The sequence below is a fragment of the Nicotiana sylvestris genome, chromosome 10, assembly GCF_000393655.2.
Source record: "Nicotiana sylvestris chromosome 10, ASM39365v2, whole genome shotgun sequence".
Lineage (NCBI taxonomy): Eukaryota > Viridiplantae > Streptophyta > Magnoliopsida > Solanales > Solanaceae > Nicotiana > Nicotiana sylvestris.
The window spans coordinates 6397022-6422765 of NC_091066.1; the positions used below are offsets into that span (position 1 = coordinate 6397022).

The 25744-nt window shown below is 35.0% G+C and overlaps 3 protein-coding genes across 3 annotated transcripts; 2 read left to right on the forward strand and 1 right to left on the reverse strand.

Moving 5' to 3' along the window:
- The first annotated feature begins 214 nt into the window (after positions 1 to 214).
- LOC104228499 (putative ubiquitin-conjugating enzyme E2 38) lies at positions 215 to 2971 on the forward strand. Its single transcript, XM_009780970.2, has 2 exons — positions 215 to 367; positions 1732 to 2971. The coding sequence occupies exons 1-2, from the start codon at positions 352 to 354 to the stop codon at positions 2739 to 2741; spliced, it is 1026 nt and encodes a 341-aa protein (XP_009779272.1). The 5' UTR covers positions 215 to 351; the 3' UTR covers positions 2742 to 2971.
- A 784-nt stretch (positions 2972 to 3755) lies between these two features.
- Positions 3756 to 5375, forward strand: LOC104228502 (scarecrow-like protein 18). The gene has a single exon (XM_009780972.1). It carries the CDS (start codon positions 3756 to 3758, stop codon positions 5373 to 5375), a length of 1620 nt encoding a protein of 539 aa, XP_009779274.1.
- A 4888-nt stretch (positions 5376 to 10263) lies between these two features.
- Positions 10264 to 12143, reverse strand: LOC104228501 (cell wall / vacuolar inhibitor of fructosidase 1-like). The gene is made up of 2 exons (XM_009780971.2): positions 11722 to 12143; positions 10264 to 10544 (listed from the first exon to the last, which is right to left on the reverse strand). The coding sequence occupies exons 1-2, from the start codon at positions 12010 to 12012 to the stop codon at positions 10335 to 10337; spliced, it is 501 nt and encodes a 166-aa protein (XP_009779273.1). The 5' UTR covers positions 12013 to 12143; the 3' UTR covers positions 10264 to 10334.
- Between the last annotated feature and the right edge of the window lie 13601 nt (positions 12144 to 25744).

Genomic DNA, 25744 nt, shown 5'->3' on the forward strand with positions numbered 1-25744 from the left:
ACCATGTTTGGTTATGCTTATTAGCTAAATTAATATTTATTATACCAAAATCTTGGTATAATTTGTCTCAAATAAAATGTGGATAAGTTATTCAAATTTTAATCCCAAAATTATAATCTTGGAGTAAGCTTTTGAACTAAACAAACCCTAGCTAATACTTTGACTCGTAGTAGAGTTTTATGTGTATTAGGATTTCTAAAGCTACACGATAATTTACCTAGAAGAACAAGAACTCTTTATGGAGATGGAACACAATAATTACAATAACTCAATATTAACTCATTAATACTTTTTAATTATCAGTCTTTAATATCAGATTACTGAAGACGAATAAGAAGAGAAAGAACAAGCATGGCTACTGCTTCAGGTACCTTTTCTTTTCTTCCTTTTTAGTTTTTAATATCATATTCAAACTCAATCAACTATGACTCACCGGCCTTAAACTAGAGGTTTCGGGTTGGGGTCCTGGAAACAGTAACACTCTGAATTAGTCAGGTATAATGTAGATATACCGGATAACGGGCGGAAAGCCAAAAAAATATGTGACTCAATTTCAAACTAATTGGGGTCGATATGAATCCTCTACATTTGTTCTTAAGACATGAACATAGTAATATTCGCCTTTAACAAGGGGTCTCAGTTCGAGCCAGAATAGAAAAAATCCTAGTAGAGAGTGTTTCCTCTTTAGTGAGCCTAATGTGACGTGCATCTTAATTAGTCGGGACCTGAAATGGGTATTGGACACCGACGGATGATAAATAAAAATTTTTTATGTATATGCTGTTTTCTCCCTGCAGCTATCTTTTTAACAGGAAGTTTACTTTTCTTTGTTGTTTGTGGAGAAAAATTTTGTTGATGATTTTCTAGTGTTCTATGATAGAGAGGCTAGGTTATAATTGATAGAGTGAATAATATGTCTTTTCTTTCTTTAATGAATATAAATAAGATATCTTTTTTTGTTTTGTTTTAGTAATGGTAGCCATATTTTTGTATTTCCTGATTCTTAGATTTTTTTTACTACCTGATTTATTTATGATTCGATTTTACTATTATCTTGTTGTTGTTATTTCCACTACATCAGTAGCTAGCAATCTCAAAAAGGTTTTGAACCCCTTTGACCACTGAGCTACGCTTTTGGGCTACAATGCTAATTGGATTCAAAATATAATATATATATATATATATATATAGAGGCACAAAACAGAATTTGCAGTATAATTATCCGGCGAAGAGGTTCGGGTGAACCCCCTTCCGCCCCGGGGCAGATTTCGCTGGAAAATTATGTTGTATATATATATGACAAAATATATTTTTACCCTCCATATATTATGTTTTGAACCCCTTGACATAGCCCATAAGTAGGTCATTGGTTCAATTCCTACTAACTACAATCTTTTTTAATTTTTGAAGTTTTTTCTTTTTTTGAACCCCTTTAGCGGAAATCCTGCTTCTGCCCCCTAAATCCACCCCTGCTCTACACTGATGTGATTATGCATGCAAGTTTTAAGCCTAGGGTCTATCGAAAATAGTCTTTCTACATGCACAAAGGTGGGGATAAAGCTGCATACTCACTACCCTCCTCAGACCCCACTTGTGCGATCACACCGGATATGTTGTTGTTGCTTTTGTTTTATAAGCCAGATTGATATGCTTGCTTTTGAAAAACTCTGTTTGTGCTCATGTTACAATATCTCTCTTTTGAGAACTCAATAGTAAGTATTTGTTAAGCAGGTGAGGGACAAAAGATCCAATTCCCACATTTTGATGTAGTTTCAGATGAATCAGACCACTATTACCTCAAATCAAACCAATCCAGAAAGGATAAAAATAGTTTCAAAGATGCAAACACTTCTACCTGCAGAAACATTATGAAAGAATGGAAAATCCTTGAGAAAAATCTTCCTGAATCCATTTATGTTCGCGCTTATGAGTTACGAATGGATCTGCTACGAGCAGTAATTATCGGTGCTCCTGGTACTCCTTACCACGACGGGCTCTTCTTCTTTGATATCGTGTTTCCTTCCGATTACCCGAGGCATCCTCCCAAAGTTTACTATCATTCACGCGGCTATCATATGAATCCTAATCTGTATCCTAATGGTACAGTTTGTTTGAGTCTTATTAATACTTGGAATGGTAGCAATCAGGAAATGTGGACACCTAAAAATTCTACAATCCTTCAGCTTCTCGTTTCGATTCAGGGGCTAGTACTCAATTCTAGACCTTACTTCAACGAGCCTGGACACGAAAACTATACCACGTCTGAGAGGTGGAAGAACACGTCGTTAGCTTACAATGAGAAAGTGTTCATTTTATCTTGCAAGACAATGTTATGTCATATTCGTACTCCTCCAAAGAATTTTGAAGCCTTTGTCTATGAGCATTTTCGTGAACGTGGTGAATTTATATTGGCAGCTGTTAATGCTTATAGTGATGGTAAGGCGATTGTTGGTTGTTATCAAGGAGATAACCAGACATCGTCTCGAGTTAATGTGTCTGCTGAGTTTCAGAGAAATTCAAAGAAAATGTATGTTGAGTTACAAAAAGCATTCAAGAAATTTAGCATTTCAAGTCCAAATCAGGTGGAGATGAAACCAAAGGAACAAGCTAAGAAGAAGAAAAGGAAAAATAAAGAAAACTCAAGTGGTGTTAAGCCAAAAGTAACAGAGGAAAAGTCTAAAGGTGGAATTATGCAGAAGATAGTAGGTTTTATTAAGCACATTTTTGAATTTGAGAATTAGAATTATGTTTTTAGATTTCAATATACTGGAAACAGTTTGCACCAAATGGAACATTGACTTAGATTTAGTTGTTATTGTCTGTCTCATACTCAAGATTTCCCTTGTTTTTGGTAGATTAATTATTGGTTATGAAGTCTGAATTTGTGTTGTTTTCTTAGTTATTTTCTTTCCTTGTTAGAGAATTTCTTAAATGGGGTCAAGAAATTATTGGTTATGAGTTTAGGTCAAGAGTTGTGGGGTTTTAAAGCTTTTAATCGTATTATCTTTTTAAGTGGTGTTGACTCACTATATATATATATAGAGAGAGTGTTATTTTTCGAAGTTTTTTAGCTGTGATTTATATAATTCTTAAGGATCCATCAGTAATTAATTACTATACAAAGTGTATGTTGGCACGAATTTATGGTTGGCTATGTGAGTTCAGCTGAATTTATTGTTTTTGGTTCGAAACATATGCATAAAAAATTCAAATGTATACATATCATACTCATTTTAAAGACACCTGGCTCTAGATTCTGAATTCATCTCTATGCATACAGAGGAATTAATCATTCTTTTTATATATAAAAAAAAGAGTAGTTTCGTACAAAGCTTTTTTTCATTCCATTGTTTAAATGAATCATACAGTTATTCAACCCTTACTATTAAAACAAAGATACACTATGCTCATACTCCTACACATGCACCAATGAAAACATCTAATGTTATCACCGAAATAAATACGACTTAATTTGTCTTTCTTGAAATAGAAAACATCGATTATCGATAACATTAAAGTTCCTACAATTTTTTTTTAATCATACTATAAAATATAAAAAATCATATAAAAATCTATGTTTCTATCAGTACGTTAGTAATCTAAAACTGATACCAAATCTTTGCAATTGAAATCATAGTAATTTGGAACCAGCCATTCCTTAAGCCGGAGGTCTATCGACTATCAGTCTGTATACACACTATCCTCCGCAGACCTCACGTGTGAGATTACACTGAGTTTATCATCATTTTATTGTTATGGAACCAGCCCAAGAAATCAGTTGGTTTTCCACTGGCATTGTATTGAATCAAGAAGATGAACAAGACATAACAAGTAAGAAATTACTTCCTTCTGATTCAGATTTTGATACAGTTGATGATTGGGATTTCGACGTCGAAAACGAAACAAAAAATCATCTTTATGTCACACCTGAGAGTTTAATACATAACAAGAAGTCAAGAACTTCGTCGATTTCTTCACTTAACATATTGAAAGACTTTGGAAATGGATTCAGAAAATTAAAGGGGCAAAAAATCACTATTCAAACTAGTGAAATTGAATGTGCAAATAATGGTAAATTGTCTACAGATTCAATTCTTCGTTTAGGCGGACAAAATTTTATTCAATCTTTTGAATCTTCAGTTGATCATCCATTTGTTAGTTCCTTGTTAAGTATTTCAGAGGAAGATTCTAGAAGTGTTGAACTCGTCGAATGCCTTTTATTTTGCGCGGAGAAAGTGTGGCAAAAGCAATATGATCGCGCGATTAACCTTTTAAATGAATGTGACAAGTTTAGTTCCAAAACAGGAAATCCTGTTCAAAGACTTGTTTACTATTTTTCCCGTGCCCTACGTGAACGAGTTGATAAAGAAATCGGAAAAAATAGCACGAAAGGTTTGGAGATATATGGAATGCAAGATCTTGAGAACGCGTTAAGGAGTATAAATCAATGTACGATTGCAGTTCAAGACATGCCTCTTTGTCAAGTGATAAAATTTGTTGGAATTCAAGCGATAGTAGAAAATGTAAGAAACTCGAAAAAGATTCATATAATTGATCTTGAAATTAAAATGGGGGTACAATGGACAATCTTGATACAAGCACTTGTAACTCATCAACAAGAATCTCAATCTCCCTTTGAATATCTCAAAATAACTGCTATAGGAAATACTCAATCAAGGACTAAACTCGAGGAGACAGGTAAACGACTGATGAGTTTTGCTGAGTCTTTAAACTTACTATTTTATTTCAAGAGCGTTATAATAGAAGATATCATGGATCTCAAGAAAAATGACCTAGATATAGATCCTGAGGAAACGATTGCAGTTTACGCGCAACATTTTCTGGCTAACATGATAATGCAACAAGAAAAGCTTGATTTCTTGATGGGATTTATTAAAGGTATAAATCAGCGTATAATGGTCATTGCTGAAGTTGAGGCAAATCATAATTCTCCAGTTTTTGTTAACCGTTTTATTGAAGCATTATTCTACCACGGTGCTTTCTTCGATTTATTTGAAGATTGTATGAAAAATAATGAATCAAACAGAACGACTATGGAATCAGAGTTTATGTGGCAAGGAATAAGGAATATTGTAGCAGCTGAAGGAGAGGAAAGGACTATTAGACATGTAACAATTGAATTATGGAGAGAGTATTTTAAGCGATTTGGAATGGAGGAAATGAAATTGAGTAATTCGTCGTCGTATCAAGCGAAAATGCTGCTCGAAAAATTCAGTACTCGGAATTCTTTTACGCTTGAAATGAATGGAAATTTTCTAGTTATTGGGTGGAAGGAAACTCCTCTGAATACACTTTCTGCTTGGAAATTTCGTAAAAGAAGTATTTCTCATGGTGCTTGCTTCTTCACTCTTTAACATTAACGGGCACCCCGATGCATAAAGCATTTCGCGTTCACGTAGGGTCCGAAGAAGGGCCGCATCCCAAGAGGTGTTATGCAGACAGCCAAACCTAATACAAACACTAGTTGTTGCTTTCATGGCTCGAACTCGTAACATATAGTTAATGTACTACTTATTATGTTTGATCAAATAGATGTTTTGTTCAACTCCTTTATTTTCTTCTAACAGTTTAAAAAGGCCTACTTGTAATGAAAGCTATATAGATTTTTCTTTGTCTTTCCTCCCCCCTCCCCCCCCCCCCTGTATAAGAACTGGTCCAAGTTCTGTTCATGTCTGCTCCTTAATTTTAATGTTCTTTAATTGCTTTATTGTTCTAAAAATGAAGTATAATTATATTTGTCATACCTGTTTGTCAAGTTTTTAGTGACACAGATTGTAGAATTTAATGAATCAATTTTTGTAAACATTGTGGTTATATTATTATTTCTAATGGCATAATCCTTTTTGACACCATTTAATGTGATAATTTTTATGCTTGTATTTGCAGCAACTAAAAATAACTTCTATTACAGCTAATGGTCATATGTTCCATTGTGATTCTTGTGTTTTTCTTAATCCTCCATTTGGGGATAGATGAGATTTCTCTACTCTTAAACAGAGTCTCGTGTTCGAGCCCTAAGATGAAAAACTCTTGGTAGGTAGTGCCTTCCCCTTTAATATGTCATACGCGATCCAAATTCGAATTAATTTGACGAGTGGGTTCCAACATTTTCGGGGTTCCTAATTGAAGAATTAAACAAAATAGCCGCCCACCCAGCTATTTAAACTAAAAATAATTGGTGGATGTATAATATATGTATAATTTATATATTTATGTGTATAAAGTTAATGTATAATCTATGTATATGGTTAGAAAAAGTAACCAATGAATTTGGTCGGCTATTTGTATAAAGATCCCTTTTCGTTTCCGCCACTCAATGGACTGGGCTGTGACCCGACGACCTCCTGGGCCGGCCTCTATATTCTGTTTTTCCATGGGCTTATAAGTACAATCCATTCGAAAAATTGCAAAATATGACACTTTTTGAGGTGGTTTTAAATTAAATTTTGAACCCCACTTGCTCTATGGATAGAATTTTAAGGTCAAAAATTAAAAATGTTGTCAATGAGGCAAGCGAGGGGTAACACTTGTTTGCATGCGACGTGATAAAATTCAAGACCATCCACTTTAAGGGCTATTTGTGTACTTCACCCCAATTCATTTGTTACCCGTAATATTTCCTTCCGGGTAAGGATTCTGCAATTATGAGTTGACCATTGAAGATTTGAAGAAATAACCTAAACAACCAACACCCAATTGTTTAAGCTAAAAATAGTCGACAGAGGTAATATATATATATATATATATAATTGTATATAATTTATGTATACTGACTAGGAAAAATAAATTATTTTTCTGACCAGCTATTTGGATAAAGCTGATCGCTGAGAATTGTGCTGAGACATAACTAATGAAAGCTTATTTGCATGGTTAATGGAGAACGTATGTACAACCAGGGGCGGATTTAGGGGGCGACAAAATTTATTGTTTGCCTGTATATGTTATGTTTTGCAGAGGCGGATTCAGGAATTAGATTTTATGGGTTCAACTTTTAAAGTTTTTGCATTGAACCCATTGTATTTTTAAAGTTATGGGTTCATACCTACCATTTTCTGCAATTTTAATAGATTTTTACACATAAATTTATGCTGCGCAGCAAAAATACTGGATTCAGATGAACCCGTCGGACATACTCTACATCCGCCTCTGATATTTTGAATCCCCTTGACATAATCCAAAAGCATAGCTTAGTAATCAAGAGAGTTCAAAACCTTTATAAGGTCATTGGTTCAATCCTCACTAACTACAATTATTTTTAACTTTTGTTTTTTGAACCCCTTAGCGAAAATCTTTCCTTCGCCACTACATACAGACATATGTCTTATTTCATTGTCTGAGATTTTAATTAATGTTCAAGTGATTGTTTAGTGACAGAGACATGAGTGAGGATTTCATTTCGAATATTATAAAACTTTGTGTGAACCTATTTGTTTAAATTTTAATGGACAAAATTAATTTGAAAATATGTGGTTTGTGGTGGGTAGATTGTACTGGTGGTGGATTAATAGATTGATACCCGCCCGTTGTTTAACACACCAATAATTTTTGTTAATATTGACGATGTAAAATATATTTATAAAATTACGTCATTCAAAAATAATTACAGCTAAGTCTTTTAAATGACATTAATTGATAATTTTTAATTATTAATAAATAATCAGCGATAACAAATTAAATTAAACTAATAATGTAAAAATTTATTATATTCTATGTATATAACTTAAATTATATAAAAATAAATAAAAGAGTATTAGGCTAACTAGTAACTTGATCTACTAACCAATAAGGGTTGTGATGGAATGGTAAATACTTCTTTATCCTTAATCAGAGGTCTTATATTCGAGCCCCTGGGTATGGAGTCGCCTTTGTTAGGGAGCGCTTTACTCCCAATGTGAGACTTTCCGGTGCGAATCCGAATTTAATCTGGCCCCAATGTGTGTACCGGACACCGGATGGAAAACCAAAAAAATACTTGATCGACTAGATGAGGCTCAATCAAGAGGACGAATAAGATGGTGACACGTACAACTGTTAATTCTATGTCATTTCATTTTCAAGAAAGAAACTTCACCCATCAATTAAACTTGCAGTCGTTCTAGCATTGAGCAAAAAACTTAGCTAACATTTCTCTCTGTATCTTTTTTTTTTTTTTTTCTGAATTTCAATTTGTTGCATTGTCCTCATTAAAACATTAGATCCTCGTTAGATCATATTTAAATTTAAAAAAAAATTCCCGTATTTACTTTTAGACTTTAGTGTTGCTAATCTCAAAGTAAAAATTACTACACTAGTATAATATTCGTATAATTTGACTAGCTGCAGTCGCTTGTACCCAACCTCTTCTTTATGTTACCAATTAATAATTTTGTACAACTATATTTGCAGTAGACTTTTAAGTGAACGATCTGAGTAATTACTTTTTAGGTTATTAAGGTTTAAATTGAAGAAAAATAAGAAAACCCAAGGACAAAAAAAGAGAGGGAAAAAAATTATAAAATTTCTAATAGAGACTTATCTTTTTTGTTTGTCCATTCAGTGTCCGACATCCAATCAGCGTTTGATTAACTCGAATCCCCACCATGTAATCAGAATTAAATGTCCGATATCCTAAGTTGCTCTGACACAACGGGGCATTTGCATCTATACCCGCTTTTTGTGTCACGTTTTAACTTGTGTTCGTTTTATAAAAAAAATTGCAAGCGTATCCGCTTTTTCGCATAATTTCAGCATACGGGGCTGAAGTAGCAAAGACAATCACGCAAAACTTCAGCATTCTAGTAGCCGGGCCTGAAGTTCAGCTCTAGAGCTGAAGTTATTGTTTTGTAACTATCGAACTTCAGCTCTAGAGCAGAAGTCTTTGTTTGTAACTGGCGAACTTCAGCTCTAGAGTTGAAGTTTTTGTTTAATAACTGTCGAACTTCAGCTCTAGAGCTGAAGTTTTTTATTTTTAACTAGCGAACTTGAGCTATAGAGCTGAACTTTTTGTTTGTAAGCTTCAGCTCTAGAGCTGAAGTTTTTGTTTTGTAACTGTCGAACTTCAGCTCTAGAACTGAAATTTTTGTTTGTAACTGGCGAACTTCAGCTTTAGAGCTGAAGTTTTTATTTGTAACTGGCGAACTTAAGCTCTAGAGCTGAAGTTTTTAAAATCCTTGAGTATGTAATGCTGAAGTTTCTATCTTTGGGGGAGGAACCATACCTTATATACATGACCAGTACTGCAGAAAAATCATTGATTAACTACCCTTTATCCACATGATCTTTCTGCATGCGAGAGTTTGAGATCTGATAACTTAGTACTATTTTAGCTGTTGGGGATATTATAGCTCCATAAATGTCAAGAAGATTAGATTCTTTTTAGATGCAACACTTTAAATTGGGATTCCGGTAATACAATTGACTTTTCTTTTGACAAACATTGAAGAAGCAGATTGAAAATAAAGATTTCGAATCGCCTCGGTCTATAAAATATTCATTTCACAAAAAGGTTTTCTTACGTTACAATTATTTTAATTATGTATAGTAAGATGACTTCTAATAAATTGAGTGAAGCCACAGAAGGAGAGATATTGTTACATCAATATTAAGTTCCGGAGAGATATGGAGATCACTAGGAGAAGGAAAAGGAGAAAGGGCTGAAGTTTTTTTAAAAAAGTGGGTACAAGTTAAAAAAATTTAAAAAAATGAGTTTAGGTTAAACGGGGGCGACCAAATAGGGCGCTCCGTGCAATTTTTACTGACAAAGCGGTATGAGTATGAGATCCGTACCAAATTTGATCAAATAATTTTGGATAATTTGATCAAATAATTTTGGATACTTTGATTATGGCTGACAGAAAAATTCGAGACGAAATACAATTTGATTCCCGAAACCAGAACCAAAACTAGGGTAAATTTGAAGAAAAGAGCATATATTACATAGGAAATCAATCATTTACTTATTACTTATTTACAACTTGAGAATAAAAAAGAAATTCACACTTTACAAGCTATACGTAAGTATTTAGTAAAATTTCTTATAATTTAGAGATATTTTTATATTTTTGAATTATTTTAGTCGGATCCCTGCATCCCTATCCGTACTAAGATCCGTATCCCCAAATTTTAAAATTTATATTTTGAATTATCCAATCTCTAAATCTGCATTCGTGTCGGCCATCTTTGTCTATGTCCGAAGTTTCGATTAATTCGAATTTGCTTATATGACGTGGACTACTAACTGAATAAGAGTGTTACACGTGTGAATACAGAGGTACCTCATAATAAATTCCTGATCGATAATATTGTTACACTTGTATAAGAGCAGTACATACATATCACAATAGATTTCTCACAATAGCTCTACCAACATCAGAAAGTTCATGAACGGCGACGTTTAATGCAGAAAATGGTGATTTACTACCCTTAAAATACTCTTCACATTCTTGTGCATCTCCAGATGAACCTACCATTCCATCTTCAGCAAATTTTGGATCCCCTTTGGTTAAAGCTTCAATTGCTTCAGGCAAACTTGCTGTTAAAATTACCTGTTGAAATTTAAACATTACGTTAATTGATTATAACTTGAAAAAATTACTGACTTTGATTTAAAAGCAATAATTATGCCTCAGTCACATAAAAGTTGAGGTGAGCGTGGCTTAATCTTAGTTGTAAATAAAATATAAGGAATAAATAAAGATGATACTTAGGTTATATGTGGAATAAATAAGCTCCAGTAACTATTGATGTGTGATGACTGACGTTCTCTATAAATAGAGACAACTCCTAATATTTTCTTTTAATTTATTTTAAAAAAGATATTGTTTATATAATTAGATAGAATTAATGAGATAGATTTGTAGCCACATAAATATTTATGACATATTTAGATCATAAATTTCAAAGTTTTTTTTCTTAAACTTTTCGTGCCCAGTTAAACATTCTCACACAGACGGAGCCAAAATTTGACTAAGAAAATTAAAATATGAAAAAGTAAATTTATAAAAAAGCCAAGAGGAATCAATCTATATATATAAGTAAAAAAATTATAGAGCTATACAGTGTAATTTTTCGCTTGACACCCCTTGAATACATGTGACTCTAGTATAAGAATAACGCTTACATAATCTGTTTCTTGAGTATATGTTTGGTTCTTTCTTTCTTTAACTACAGTTAAACCTCTCTATAACGGCATTCTTATATAAGAAGACCTCACTAAAAAAGCGAAGTTTTTTCGGAACCAAATTTCATGTTTTGTTATAATATATCTTTTCTATGACAAGAATTTGTTATAATATCCAAAAATATTTGAAACAAACGAGGCTGTTATAGAGAGGTTTGACTGTCGTAATAACATGTTATGATTAAATATTTTCTATAAATAGATGACAATCCCGGTTCTTAATTATTCTAGAAATAACCATAACGTATTATGTTTCCTTGAGTACATGATACGTAGTTTTTGTCCACAATTTGCTGCCACTATTAAATAATTGAGCTGAAAGGTGCACTCTTCGTTTCAATTATGTTTTGCTCAGCATGGAGTTCTTAAAAAATTAAAATTTGTGGTCCAAAACAAGGGAAAATACTTGTATAATTATAAATTATGTCATTTAAGTAAAATAACAAAAATTAAATAAAATGACAAGTTTAAAGTTAAATTATTACTAAATATAAAAATATATTTTGGGGCGAAGGGAGTACTATATAAATTTCTTATATTACCTTATATGAAAAGGCACAGTTTTTCAAAGGACCTTTCCAAGCTGCCGGAGGATTCGAATGCCGGAGTTTTGAAATTGTGACTGCAGCCTGATTAGCCTTAGATTTTATAGCATCGACCATAATTAGTGCCAACGTTGTAATATCCCCTGTTTCACTTCGTTTGTCCGAAAGCAGAGTTTTCAGACAAAGTTGGTAATTTGGTGTGTTCTTGCATGTAGTTTCTACTAGATTATTGGCGTTTGTTTGTAGTAGTATTGTCAGCAACATCATTAGGACAATCAAATTCTTCATTTTGAAGTTGGAAAAGAGAAGAGAGAGAACCAAAGTTGGATTTTTTTTATGGAGAAATTTGAGGTTGGAGTGTGTTTTGTAGAGGGGTTTGGTTTTTATATAGATCAGCTTACGGAGGCAGACCTATGTGTAATCACGAAGGGTTCACCGGATTCGTAAACTTCGATAAAACTTTTGTATATTCAGACCTATCTATAATAGTCATATTTTGTAATAGCATTTTACTATAACGGTCAATATGAGTGTTTATAGTTCGGTTTTGATCTGTTTTTTCCTAAAAAAAACAAATCAAGTAAGTTAGTTTTCAAATATTAAAATCAAACAAAACAAATTAAGTCAGTTTTTTCTCGATTCGGTTTATGTCGGTTTTTCGGTTTTTCGGATTATTTGTCGGGTTTTTTCTTAAATATAAGACATACACTACCAAATACATATTTCGGCGACCACATTTTTAACGTAACACTATCAAATCAATTGCCCTTTGAGAGATCTATTATTTAACAAGATATATTGATGATAATTGAATCAAATAGTGATGAATAATTTAAGAACTCAATTAAAAATATATTATTTTTAACGTGAAATAGATTCTTGCACATAACAAAAGAAAATTACCAATCAAACTAGAATTTAAATGTAAAAAACTGTACTAAAAGTGCAAATGATTAACATTTACTATAAAACTTTTGAAACTTTGTATAAAAGTATATATATATATATAAATTATTGAAACTTTGTATAAAAGTATACATATATATAGGTGTAATAATAAATTTAAAATAGCTACTCCTATATTCGGTTTGGTTCGTTTTTTTTATTAAAACCAAAACCAAACCAAATTTGATCGGTTTTTAAATTTCAAAACCAAAACCAAACCAAACAAAAAAGTATCGATTTTTTTGGTCGGTTTGGTTTGATTTTTCGGATTTTTACGAACACCCCTAACGGTCAAGTTTCTGTCGCACTATATAATCGGAGAGGTAAGGTAGGCCAAATAAGTATTAAGGAGAAGTGATTAGGCAAGATATGACGTTGCTTCAGCTCCATTCTATTGCGTGCAGAGGCAGACCTACGTGTAATCATGAAGGGTCACCGGATCCGTAAACTTCAGAAGAAATCTTATACATTCAAACCTCTATAGAACAATCATATTAATAATAACACTTTACTATAACTGTTAAATATTATGTTATAATATATGTTCTCTATAACAACATTTCACTATCAGAGGCGTATCTATATTTTCATTCTATGGATTAAACATTTAAAGTTTTTAACATTGAACGCATTATATTTTAAAGTTATGGGTTCATATCTACTATTTATTACAATTTTAGTGATTTTTACATATAAATTTATGCCCCGCATCAAAAGTATTGGATTCAGTTGTACAAGGTAGCTCTACGCTGCATCCACCCGGCCCTGTTTACTATAGCAATCAAAAAATATCAGAACAAACGAGGCTGCTATAAAAATGTTTGATTGTATATATATTTGTATACCTTAAAAATGGTTAATTCAAATTACTCGGCATTCTAAACACTAAAAATCTTTAAATAATACTGATTGAACAGAATATTGGTACCTCTGACGCGTTAATTAAATCTTAGGTCTGCCTCGTTGTGTGCATATCTGTTTCTCCTTTTCGGTGGGGCTTGTGGGGAGAGATAGTTTCTAAAGAAGACACGCTGCTTCTGAACATCTTTGGATCATTAAATCAGACTCTATATGATAAGACTTGGAACTACCAAAGTGTACACAAACCAAAAAGCATATCACTTGTACACAAACCAAAAACATATCACTTGCCCTTCTATTTCAAAAGGTGTGGATCCAATAATTTAAAGTTAGTGAAGTGTAGAATGTTATTCCCCTTCTATCCCATTTTATTATTCGACATATATATATATATATATATATATATATATATATATATATATATATATATATAGGGCAGATGCACCTTCAACGAAGTGGTGTCACGCGACACCGCTTCGTCGGCTAAATATATGCATCAATACCGTGAGAAAACGAATAAGTAAAAAAAAATGACACCACTTAATACAAATTGCCTCTTGGCATGTTGGTTAAGTATTTGATTTTGCTCTAATAGGTCAGAGGTTCAAACCTCAACTGATTATGTAGAATTGAACTAGGACCTTTTCTAACTTAAGATTAAAATCAATGGTCTAGGGTTATTTTTTGTTTAAAAATATGATAACTAAAGTTATTTATTTTCGTTCTTTTAAAACTTTCGGCACCACTTATAAAAATTTCTACATACGTACCTGTATATATAGTGATGTGTGACGTCCAGGTTGATGTGCCCTCAGCCTAATGATTTCGAGCGCAACTTATGCTTAAAGACTCGATAATTTACTTGATTATGCAATTCAAACCAAATATCCTATTTCGCTATGTTCTTCATTGATGCAAGAGTGGAGATATCCATTGTTGTTTATGCATACGATAATATTTAACTAGACATTAGGTTTTTTAAGAAATAAAAGAAAGATTCTTGAAAAATACTAAAAATACTCTTGAAACTTGAAAGGTGTGATATTAAATTTGATATTTTTAAAGTTATAAGAACATAGTATTAAGGCTAAAATCATATAATATAGAACATAGAAATAGAGATAATGCATGATTCCTTTCGTTATCGTGATCATGATAGTGGGATGCATCATTTTATTGCCTTTTTCTTATCTCTTCTTTTTGGGTTGATTTATTGGAAGCTCTGAATTATTTTCTCTTGTTGTTTGATTGAATGACATAATTAGATAATGGAGTGATGCAATACATCTAGTGGTCGATAAAATTGCGTAATATTATTGGCGATGCATTTCTTTGTGCAATGCATTTCTTTCTTTGCAATGCTTGCGTATTATCCTTCACTATCTGTTTTCTAAAGATGACAATACAAAAAAAAAAAAAAAAGGATTTAGGGATAGCAACATTTTTTTTGCTAATCCGTCTTTGAATAAGATTAACCAAATTTTCATTGCTTAAAATGAACAGATCGGTGCACAGCGCATTCTGATGCACGAAGGCTTCAGGAAAGAGCCGCACCCTAAAGGATGTAATGTAGATAGACTACTCTAATGCAAGTATTAGTGACTGCTTTTACATCTTGAACCTGCAACATATAGGTCACATGAAAACTACTTTATCGTTGCTCTAAAATTAATTAGATTTTTCTTGTTTAACGACAAAATTTGTTCATCGGAAATTTCTGTTTTTTTTTTTGTAGATTGTTCGTCAAACTTATTCAATCGTACGAGGTAAATTTCTCATGTATATTTTATTCTCTTTTTTTTTTCAAATTTCTTGTATTTGCAACATGCTAGATCTTTAACATGAAACGTATATAGAACGTAAGACGGCCAATTAAAACTTCTGAAAACACGCACATGGGGAAGTATATTGAGTTCTATTACCTTTTTAGGCAGAAGTGTACAAACTAAACCAGATCATCAAATCGAAAAGTCGAACCAACTCGATTAAAAAAGAGATATTATTATTTTTAGCCTGCATCAAAAATTATATATATCTGATAATCAAAAAAGTGTATAAAATTTATATAATTTTTGTATATAACACCTACAGAATGTATATATATGCAAAAATATACAAAGTTTATACATTTTTTTGGTTATAATTTTTACAACGGCTATACAAAAATATCGATTATATTTGGTTTGATTTGGTTTGGTATTGAGTAAAAAAAATCGAACCAAACCGCCATATAAATATATAATTTTATATATACTTTTAACACTATTTATAGTATTTCTTTAAAAATGTCTAGAAATATTTGTGATCCTCTTATGAGATGTAATATTTAGTTAAATATGAAGTGCTCCATATTTCTTAGCTTTAAATAATGGGTTGTATATCACTTTTTTATTAAGTGTTAGTGAAATGCGTCAATCTTTTTGTTCTTCCATATTCATATGTCAAGATCTATTAAATTCTTCTATCTTTTTTGAATTTGAAAAGGTATTTCAATAATTTAAAATTAAATAGAACATATCACTATATAGGTTCGTATCTATTTTTATGTTTAATTATTAATTCGGTTAGCCTTAAAAGTGTACATCAATGTAATATTATTGTCAAAAGACTAAAAAAATACCTATCATGTGTTACTAAGAAAATTCTTCCATAAGATATTTAAATAGCTCATATATTGTCAATTTTTCTAATTTTTACTAAACATATTATCAAAAATTTCTCCTGGAATTAGGGGTATACATGGACCGAGTAGGTTCGAATTTTATCAAAATCAAACCAAACCAAATATATCAGTTTGGATTGGTTCGATTTTGTCGGGTTTAGTTACATGGCATTTGTCTTTATTTTTCGAAATGATCTAATACTCCGCACTCTACTCTGCATTTCTGTAAAATGTTGTTTTCATGACTCGAACCAGTAATCCCTTGGTAAGATGACAATAACTTTACCAATTATGTCAAGGCTCCTCTTGTAATGGAAAACAACAAATGTTCTCAATTGTATCATATTTTTTTTTGACCAGGCATGGAATTTAGAAAAGAATGGAATATTTTTAAAACTTTTGATGAAATAAGTTTCAAAATATTTAAAGTTAAATTTCTTATTTACATTAAAAAATCATCACATAAATGGGAACTAACACATTTCCCTTTCATGCATGATCATATCAGGACCTTGAAGTTGTCGTGGCCCAATTTTGATTAAAAAGCGTTTTGCACTATACATACTTTTTTGACATTTTGCGTTATATCTTTTATTATCTACTAGTAACTAGTAATAATTTACTATCTAGCAAATTTCAAAATACACCAATGTGAAACTAGTGTCGTTTTCAGGATGGAAAAATACAAATATTACTCAATAAATAACAATAATCTGTTATCGTGCCCCACACCCATGTGCTGAGAGCTGCGCAATTTGTCTAAAGCGGCCGCTGGTTTTGGTTTAAGAGAAGAAATCTAATACTCCCTCCGCTTCTATTTAGGTGATGTAGTTTGATTCGGTACGGAATTTAAATTTTTTTTTTTTTTGAAATTTATGATCTTAAAAGGTTAAAGGTAAAATCTTTGTTACGCCATGACATTTTGCTTAAAAAATTTCTCATTAAAGGTAAAATGAGTAAAATAAAGAATTTAAAATTAAATTATTTCCAATCGTAGAAATTTATGCCCCGTCTCGAAAGTTATGAGTTTAGTTGAACCCGTAACTATAATGCTAGATCAGTGGCAGACGCACGTGGTGGCAAGCGGGTTCAACTGAACCCGCTTTACCGAAAAATAATACTGTATATATGTATAAATTACGATTAAAGCAGCGTAAGTTTTGTATAAATATTTTATTTGAACCCACTTGACAACTACTATTTTATAATTAAATTTATATACTTTTAAGATTGAACCCGCTTGCATAAAATTCTAGGTCCGTCATTGTGCTAGATATGCCTCTGGCGGAACAAAAATTTGAACATTATAAGTTCGGGACTGTAATTCTTTTAAATTAATAAATTATAAATTAATAATTTTATATATATTTAATAAATTTATTAAAATAAATATAAAATCTAAATAAAAATTATTAAGTTCAGCGGAACCCGACTCTAACTTCGCCCCTGAGATTCACATAATACTCCCATATCGGCGCTGGGACATAAGAAAATAGGCCAAGTGGACATGTCTTATCCACCAAAGTAATTGAATCAACGTTTACATTGTATAGAAAAGTCAGTGTCAGCATACCTAGCAGAGCACCATAAGTGACACCTGTTCCTCCAATCTCTCACATCTGTTCCAATTAAGAGTAACAAATAACTGTTTGATTTGAAAGATGAATTCTCTCGATTTTGTGGTTGCTGGAAATGAAATTTATCTATGCATTGTTATTTGTTACGGTTCAAAATAAACAAGCAGCGAAAATAATAGAGAACGATAACTAAAAATAAAATAAAATTAATCAACATAATCGAAGGTAGTCTGAATAATCAAGTAGAAAAGAAAACTTAAATACCCGTCTTCTTGAGTCGAGGGTCTATCGGAAACGGCCTCTCTAGCTCTTGAGATATGGGTAAAGTCTACATACACTCTGCCCGACTTCACTTGTAAGATTTTTCTGGGTTATTATTGTTATTGTTGAACATTTTAGACAACAATCAAGGCTAATCCAACCGCTTCCAAAGAACGATGAACTACAATCCTAAATATAAAGAAAATGAGAAAAAGATTATCCTCAAGAACCTAATTCTTGAAAGTACGTAATTCCCGAACACAAACCAAGAGGTCTAATTCTCCCTCGAGGAGTTTTCGTATGTCAAAATACGCTAACTGCTTAATAAAATAACCCTAGACTTAGAAATACGTAAAATAAGCAAAGTTCCAATATCTTGCGCGCTTCGCGCACCGTGAAGCCATGACTTCAGTGGTTCTACCCTTTGGGCGCGCACTCAAGTGCGTTCTCGAACTGCTTCGCTCGCAACATCCTTCCCAAGCATCAGAATATGATATTCTTCGTACGAATCCTCAAATTGACTCTCCAAACACCTTCTAGTTAATCGTTGAAGATCCTGCATCTCTTTAGCGTACATTCCTTGAACGTTTTTGGACTTGAAACAAATTAAGTTTTAGATAATTCTGGGTCATTCAATGTTCTCGGAGGGTCTGATTAATTTAATTTTACATCGGAAAGTCTCACTTTACTTTGGAGGTAAAATGCTTCGTACTAAAAGAAATTTCATTTCCGAGGTACGAATATAAAACATCTGGTTAGTATGAAGATGTATTTACTAATTAACCACAAACTTTAGTATTCTAATTTTATTTACAATTAGAAAAATTTAAACTATATACAAACCAGATAAATAATTTATATAATACTAGTGTTTAGTGGCTTATATATAGTAGATAATAGATAATATATCAAATCTTCTAGATCATAGATTCACGTTTATTAGACACTTAAGTAAGTTGATTTTAAGTACTTTTACATAATTTGATTGTTAACCATCATTTCAAAAGATGCATTGTTACAGGTGGAAAACGTTTTTTATTTCCCTAATTGAATATTAGTAAGCAAAACCTCTTCGATTGTTACTCGTTAACTTAAAATAAGCATATTTTATGCTAATAATTAGGTAAAGATTAAAGGAATTAGTATCTAATCTTACATGATTATCCCAAAGTATGATTGTATTGTATGAGTATTCATTAATCATTACATATTGTTAAGAGAAAATGACATTATATAGCCGATCTCAAAATAATAACAAATATATATATACACAAAAATTATATAAATTTTATATATATTTTTTGACTACCAAACATATAGTTTCTGATGTGAGCTAAAAGTAATAATACCCCGAACTGTTCAACTTACGTAACTCATTATACTTGTTATGGGTTAAACGACTCTCTCTCTCTCTATATATATATCCACACACACTTCTTTGTTAGCGAATGTAATTAGTTTCGTCCGACCAACAAATTTTATATTTTGCCCATATTATTATGAGTATGTTTTCACTTTTAATCCCTTAATTGTTGATAAATTATGATTTTGATCCCTGTATGGGTCAAAATATGTCATTAGAGTATGTTCCCAAGTCGTCTTTGGACGAGATATCCCAAGAAGCAGCGAATTTGTGGTCGAAAAGTCCACGTGAGCCGTAGTTGAGATGTCAGCAAGGGTTGAGGCCGAGGTCGAGGTCGGATACCGTTAACAGAGCTGTAACGGCTGGTTTTCAAGATAGGATACTAAAGAGAATATTCTAGTAGATATTCTCTGCATTTGTACTATTAGGGTTTTTTTAGGAATATGTCCAATATAAATAGAAAAAAAGACAATTAGAGGGGCATGTGAGATTCATTGTAAAAAAGACACTTTGACTAAAAGATTCGGCACTCACTTACTAGCATACAAACATTACCTTTTACTCTATGATTTTGGTCGAGATTATTCCATCATATCCAAAAATAACTCGAATATTCAAAGATCTGTCTATCATTCGCTATCAAGAGAAAGATCCACGTATTCCATCCTTTATTGGGTTAAAATTCCTCTTATTTACTTGAATGTCATTTATTATTGTTCATTATTATTGAATGCTACATTATTGCCACTAATTTCTAGAACATTTATTACACAATATTACCACTGTTCGTCCAAATCTGTATGACATCAGTTGCTCTTTTCAAAACTAAGATCTAAGGATATTATTGTAAGCTAAGATTAACTCTTATTTATAGAAATTTAATTATTTGAACCAAGATTTATAATTTTTGGTCAAATAATTTGGCGCTGTATGTGGAGTTTTCCTAGTTAAAATTTTAGTTTTCTCTAGATCTACAATTAAACAGGTCACTAACGTCACAAAACCCAAGATCTTTTTTTTTTGCATATACAAAACCCTACATCGCAGGTAACCGAGAAGAAAGGACGAGAATAACAAGTGACCTCCTAACCAATCTCATGAATGTCATCAAAGAAACCTATGAAACGATGGGTGAGGACACGACGCCCAGTGCGTCCCCTAGGTGGGATGGGTCACCACCCACACACTGTAGCATAATGAAACCCCATAGTAAAGGAGCCTCCATGTTTGTAGAGGAAGTGGCACCTCTAGCTGTACAAAAACTCCTCGAGGCATGGCTGACTGACACACTAACAAGCATCCTCAACAAACCCGCTCCAGGCTCGACTGCAGAAATCACAAGGACTGGCACAACACAACAAATAGACGAGCAGTGCAACCAACCCTCTCCTTCAACTACAGGTATAACTCACAATGTCGTCGATAATGCAGATGACAATGCCCTCGCAACTATCTTGAAAAGGATGGACGAAATGGAGAATAAAAACAAGACGCTCCGAAATTAGATGAAAGAACACTAAGAATAGGTTGGCAAGGTACTGGGAGCTCCTAAGTTGCTGCCGAAAAGGGACGCCAGTAGGTTCGTAGAACGGCCATGCAGTGACGGTGTAACCCTGCATGCTATACCAAAAACTTTCAAAATGCCGCCCTACCTCAAGATATACATAGGCACAACTGACCCTGAAGATCATATGATTCATTATGTCACTGTCGTGAAAGGCAATAACCTCTCCAAAGAACAAATGTCTTCCTTCTTGCTGAAGAAGTTTGGTGAAACCCTCACTGGAGTGGCATTAACATGGTATTCGCAGCTACCAGCCCGTTCCATAGAAACTTTTGAAGAAATGGCCGACAAGTTCGTAACGGCTCATGCCGGAGCCAAGAAGGCCGAGGCGAGAACGATTGACATATTTGCTATTAAACAGTCTCTAGGAGAAGGATTGAGGGACTTTCTCGCGCGGTTCAACCAAATAAGGATGACTCTGCCAAACGTATCAGAAGGGATGACAGTGGCAGTCTTTCAGAACCGGCTGAGTAGAGATAGTTCAAGAGAAACTAGAAAGTTGTTGAGTCGGTTTATGAAGTATCTCCCAACGACTTGGGACAAACTCAACAGGCCAACTCACCAACTGACTTTGGTACAAGCCGAATCAACAAAGGATCTAAAAGACAACGCCAGAAAAGATCATTCAATTTCGCGACCTAACAGGGAATGGCATCAACCATATATCAGGTTGGTCGCCGCGCCCTCCCCCCGCTATAAAGAAGGTCCATCCAGACCAAGGATAGGAACTCATCAGAACGATAGAGGTATGCCCCTTATTATCTGTGATGACCCTAAAGGTCATCTCTTGTTTTAGAAGTCAAAACTGTATTCCGATGCCTTGAAACCTATTTTTGTCTCACCTCAATTTGCGTGCGTAGTTCGGGCATGTTTCCAGAAAGTTTTTATGTGAAATTTTTGTCTCACCTCAACTTGGGTTGAATGTTAATGTGTATAACTGTAATGGTTGGCTTGCCTAGCTTTCACGAGTAGGCGCCATCACGACTCCCGGGGGTGGAGAATACATGTCTTGACAAGTTGGTATTAGAGATCTAGGTTTCTTAGGTCTCACAATTCACGAACAAGCTGGGTAGCGTTTGAGAGATCGGTACGGAGACGTTTGTGCTTATACCCTAGAGGCTACAGAGTCTAGGAATAATTTCACATCTATTCTTCTCTGTTGTGCGATTTGACTTCTCAATGCTAATTGAACTTCTACTCTATTTTTTCGCAAATGGCGAGAACACGTTCTTCTTCATCCGATGATCAGTAGCCCGAGCCCCCAGTGGCAGCTCCTACGATGGGCAGAGGATGAGGTCGAGGCCGTGCCAGAGGCCGAGGCAGGGACAGGACTCAGCCTAGAGCAGCAACACCATCGACGGAGCCTTAGGTAGAGTTCGAGGAGGAGGTTCCAGCCCAAAACGTTCCAACGGGGCCAGCTCAGGTCCTAGAGGGGTTCATCGCCACTCTGGTACTCCAGGATGCTTTTGTCCATCTAGTGGGCCTTATGGAGAGTGTTGCCTAGGCAGGCTTACTTCCTGTAGCACCAGTCGTCTCTCAGGCTGGGGGAGGAGCACATATTCCCGCTAATCGCACTCTGGAGCAAATGGCTCCCCAATTTCAGACTCCAGCAGCTCAGCCAGTTAGGGTAGTTCAGTCGGGTGTTATGGCTCAGATCGGTGATGGAGCAGCTATGTCTGCTGATGCTTTATGGAGGTTGGATAGGTTCACCAAGCTCTTCACTACTACTTATGGCGGTACATCTTCAGAGGATCCCCAAGACTATTTGGACAACTGTCATGAGATTTTTCGGAACATGGGGATAGTAGAGACCAATGGGGTTGACTTTGTTATTTTTCGTCTGTCAGGTTCTGCCAAGACTTGGTGAAGGGATTATTGTTTGGCTAGACCAGCTAGGTCACCGGCTTTGACTTGGGATCAGTTCTCTCAGCTCTTTCTAGAGAATTTTCTACCTATCACTCAGAGGGAGGACTATCGGAGGCAGTTTGAGCGCCTCCAGCAGGGTTCTATGACCGTCACGCAGTACGAGACCAGATTTATCACCTTGGCCCGTCATGCTCTTATCATACTTTCCACCTAGATAGAGAGGGTGAGGAGGTTCATTGAGGGACTCACTCAACCGATTCGATTGCAGATGGCTAATGAAACAGGAAGCGAGATTTCTTTTCAGGATGCGGCCAATGTGGCTAGGAGAGTTGATATGGTTCTATCATAGGGGAGTGGTCAGGGGTCTGATAAGAGGCCCCGTCATTCGGGCAGGTTCAGTGGTTCCTCATCTGGAGGCAGGGATTCTTTTGGTAGGGGCCATCTTTCCGGGCCGTTTCATTCAGCACTTCAGGCTTCTTATGGTGCTCCAGGTGGCCGTGGTTCTCATATGCAGTATTCTAATCAGTTTCCCTACAGTGAACCACCATCTCCTATCAATACACCGCTGCTCCAGAGTTTTCAGGGTGGTTACTCAGGTCGTCAGGGTCAGTAGTCTCAATAGCTGAGGGTTTGTTATACTTGTGGCGATACGAGGCATATTGCTAGATTTTGCCCTCGATCACCGAGCAGTTCACAGCATCAGGGTTCCTGTGCCATGGTTCAGGCACCGAGTGTTCCACTACCCGCTCAGCCAGCCAGAGGTAGGGGTCGAGGTGTTAGAGGTGGAGGTCAGACCATTAGAGGTGGAGGTCAGACAGCTAGAGGTGGAGGCCAGCCAGCAGGAGGCCATCCTTGGAATATAATTCAGAGTGGTGGTGCCCAACCCCGATGTTATGCTATTCCAGCCAGACTTGAGGCTGAGGCTTCCGATGCAGTTATCACAGGTATAGTTTCAGTTTGCAGTAGAGAGGCCTCAGTTCTGTTTTATTCAGGGTCTACATATTCCTATGTATCATCTTATTTTGCCCCTTATCTGGTTGTGCCTCATAATTCTTTGAGTGCACATTATATGTGTCTACACTGGTGGGTGATTCTATTATTTTATATCGAGTCTATCGCTCGTGTGTGGTTATTATTGGGGGTCTTGATACCCGTGTAGATCTCCTACTTCTCGATATGGTAGACTTCGATGTCATTTTAAGGATGGACTGGTTATCCCCTTATCATGCTATATTGGACTATCACGCCAAGACTGTGACTTTGCGCTTGCCGGGTTTTCCTCGATTGAAGTGGAGAGTGACTACCAATCATTCTATCAGCAGGGTTGTTTCTTATATAAAGGCTCGGCGTATGATTGACAAAGGGTGTTTGGCTTATTTGGCGTATGTTCGTGATTTTAGTGTTGAGGTTCCTTCTATGGATTTTGTAGCTGTTGTTCGTGAGTTTCCAGAGGTATTTCCTTCAGACCTGTCGGGGATGCCACCCGACAGGAATATTGACTTTTGCATTGGTTTGGCTCCAGGCACTCAGCCCATTTCTATTCTGCCATATCATATGGCCTTGCCAGAGTTGAAAGAATTGAAAGAACAGTTGCAAGACCTACTTGATAAAGGCTTTATTAGGTCTAGTGTCTCGCCTTGGGGTACGCCGGTGTTGTTTGTTAATAAGAAGGATGGATCGATGAGGATATGCATAGACTATCGGCAGTTGAAGAAGGCCACAATCAAGAATAAGTATCCATTGCCGAGGATTGATGATTTGTTTGATTAGCTTCAGGGTGCCAAAGTGTTTTCGAAGATTGATTTGAGATCTGGCTACCATCAATTGAGGATTAGGGCATCCGATATCTCTAAGACAGCTTTTCACACTCGGTACGAGCATTATGAGTTCTTAGTAATGTCATTTGGGTTGACAAATGCCCCAGCAACTTTCATGGATTTGATGAACCGAGTGTTCAAGCCTTATTTGGATTCCTTCGTGATTGTCTTCATTGATGATATTTTGATCTATTCCCGTAATCGGAAGGAGCACGAGCAACATCTTTGAGTCGTTCTCCAGACTCTGAGGGACAGTCAGTTATATGTTAAGTTTTCAAAATGTGAGTTTTGGTTGAGTTCAATTGCATTCTTGGATCATGTTGTATCAGTAGAGGGTATTCAGATGGATCCTAAAAAGAATGCGGTAGTCAAGGACTGGCCTAGACCCACGACAACTATAGAGATCCAGAGTTTCTTGGGTTTGGCGGGTTATTACCCCCGGTTTGTGGATGGGCTTTCATTTATTGCAACCCCAATAACCAGGTTGACCCAGAAGGGCGCCCGATTCAGATGGTCAGACGAGTGTTAGGCGAGCTTTCAGAAGCTCAAGACAACTTTGACTACGGCGCTGGTTTTGGTTTTGCCCACAGGTTCAGGGCCATATACAGTATATTCTGATGCATCTCATATTGGACTTAGTGCAGTGTTGGTGCAAAATGGCAAGGTTATTGCATATGCTTTGCGACAGTTGAAGATCCACGAGAAGAATTATCCAGTTCATGATTTGGAGCTAGCAACCATTGTTCACGCGCTGAAGATTTGGAGGCATCATTTATATGACGTGTCATGTGATGTGTTCACAGATCACAAGAGTTTGCAATATTTGTTCAAGAAAAAGGAGCTCAATTTGAGGAAAAGGAGGTGGTTGGAGCTATTGAAAGACTATGATATCACCATCTTGTATCATTCAGGGATGGCCAATTTAGTGGTCAATGCTTTGAGTAGAAAGTCAGCTAGTATGGGTAGTCTTGCGTATATTCTGGTCGGTGAGAGATCGCTTGCTTTGGATGTTCAAGCCCTAGCCAATCAGTTCATGAGGTTGGATGTTTCTAAGCCCAGTCATGTGCTAGCTTGCACAGTCGCTCGCTCTTTATTATTTGAGTG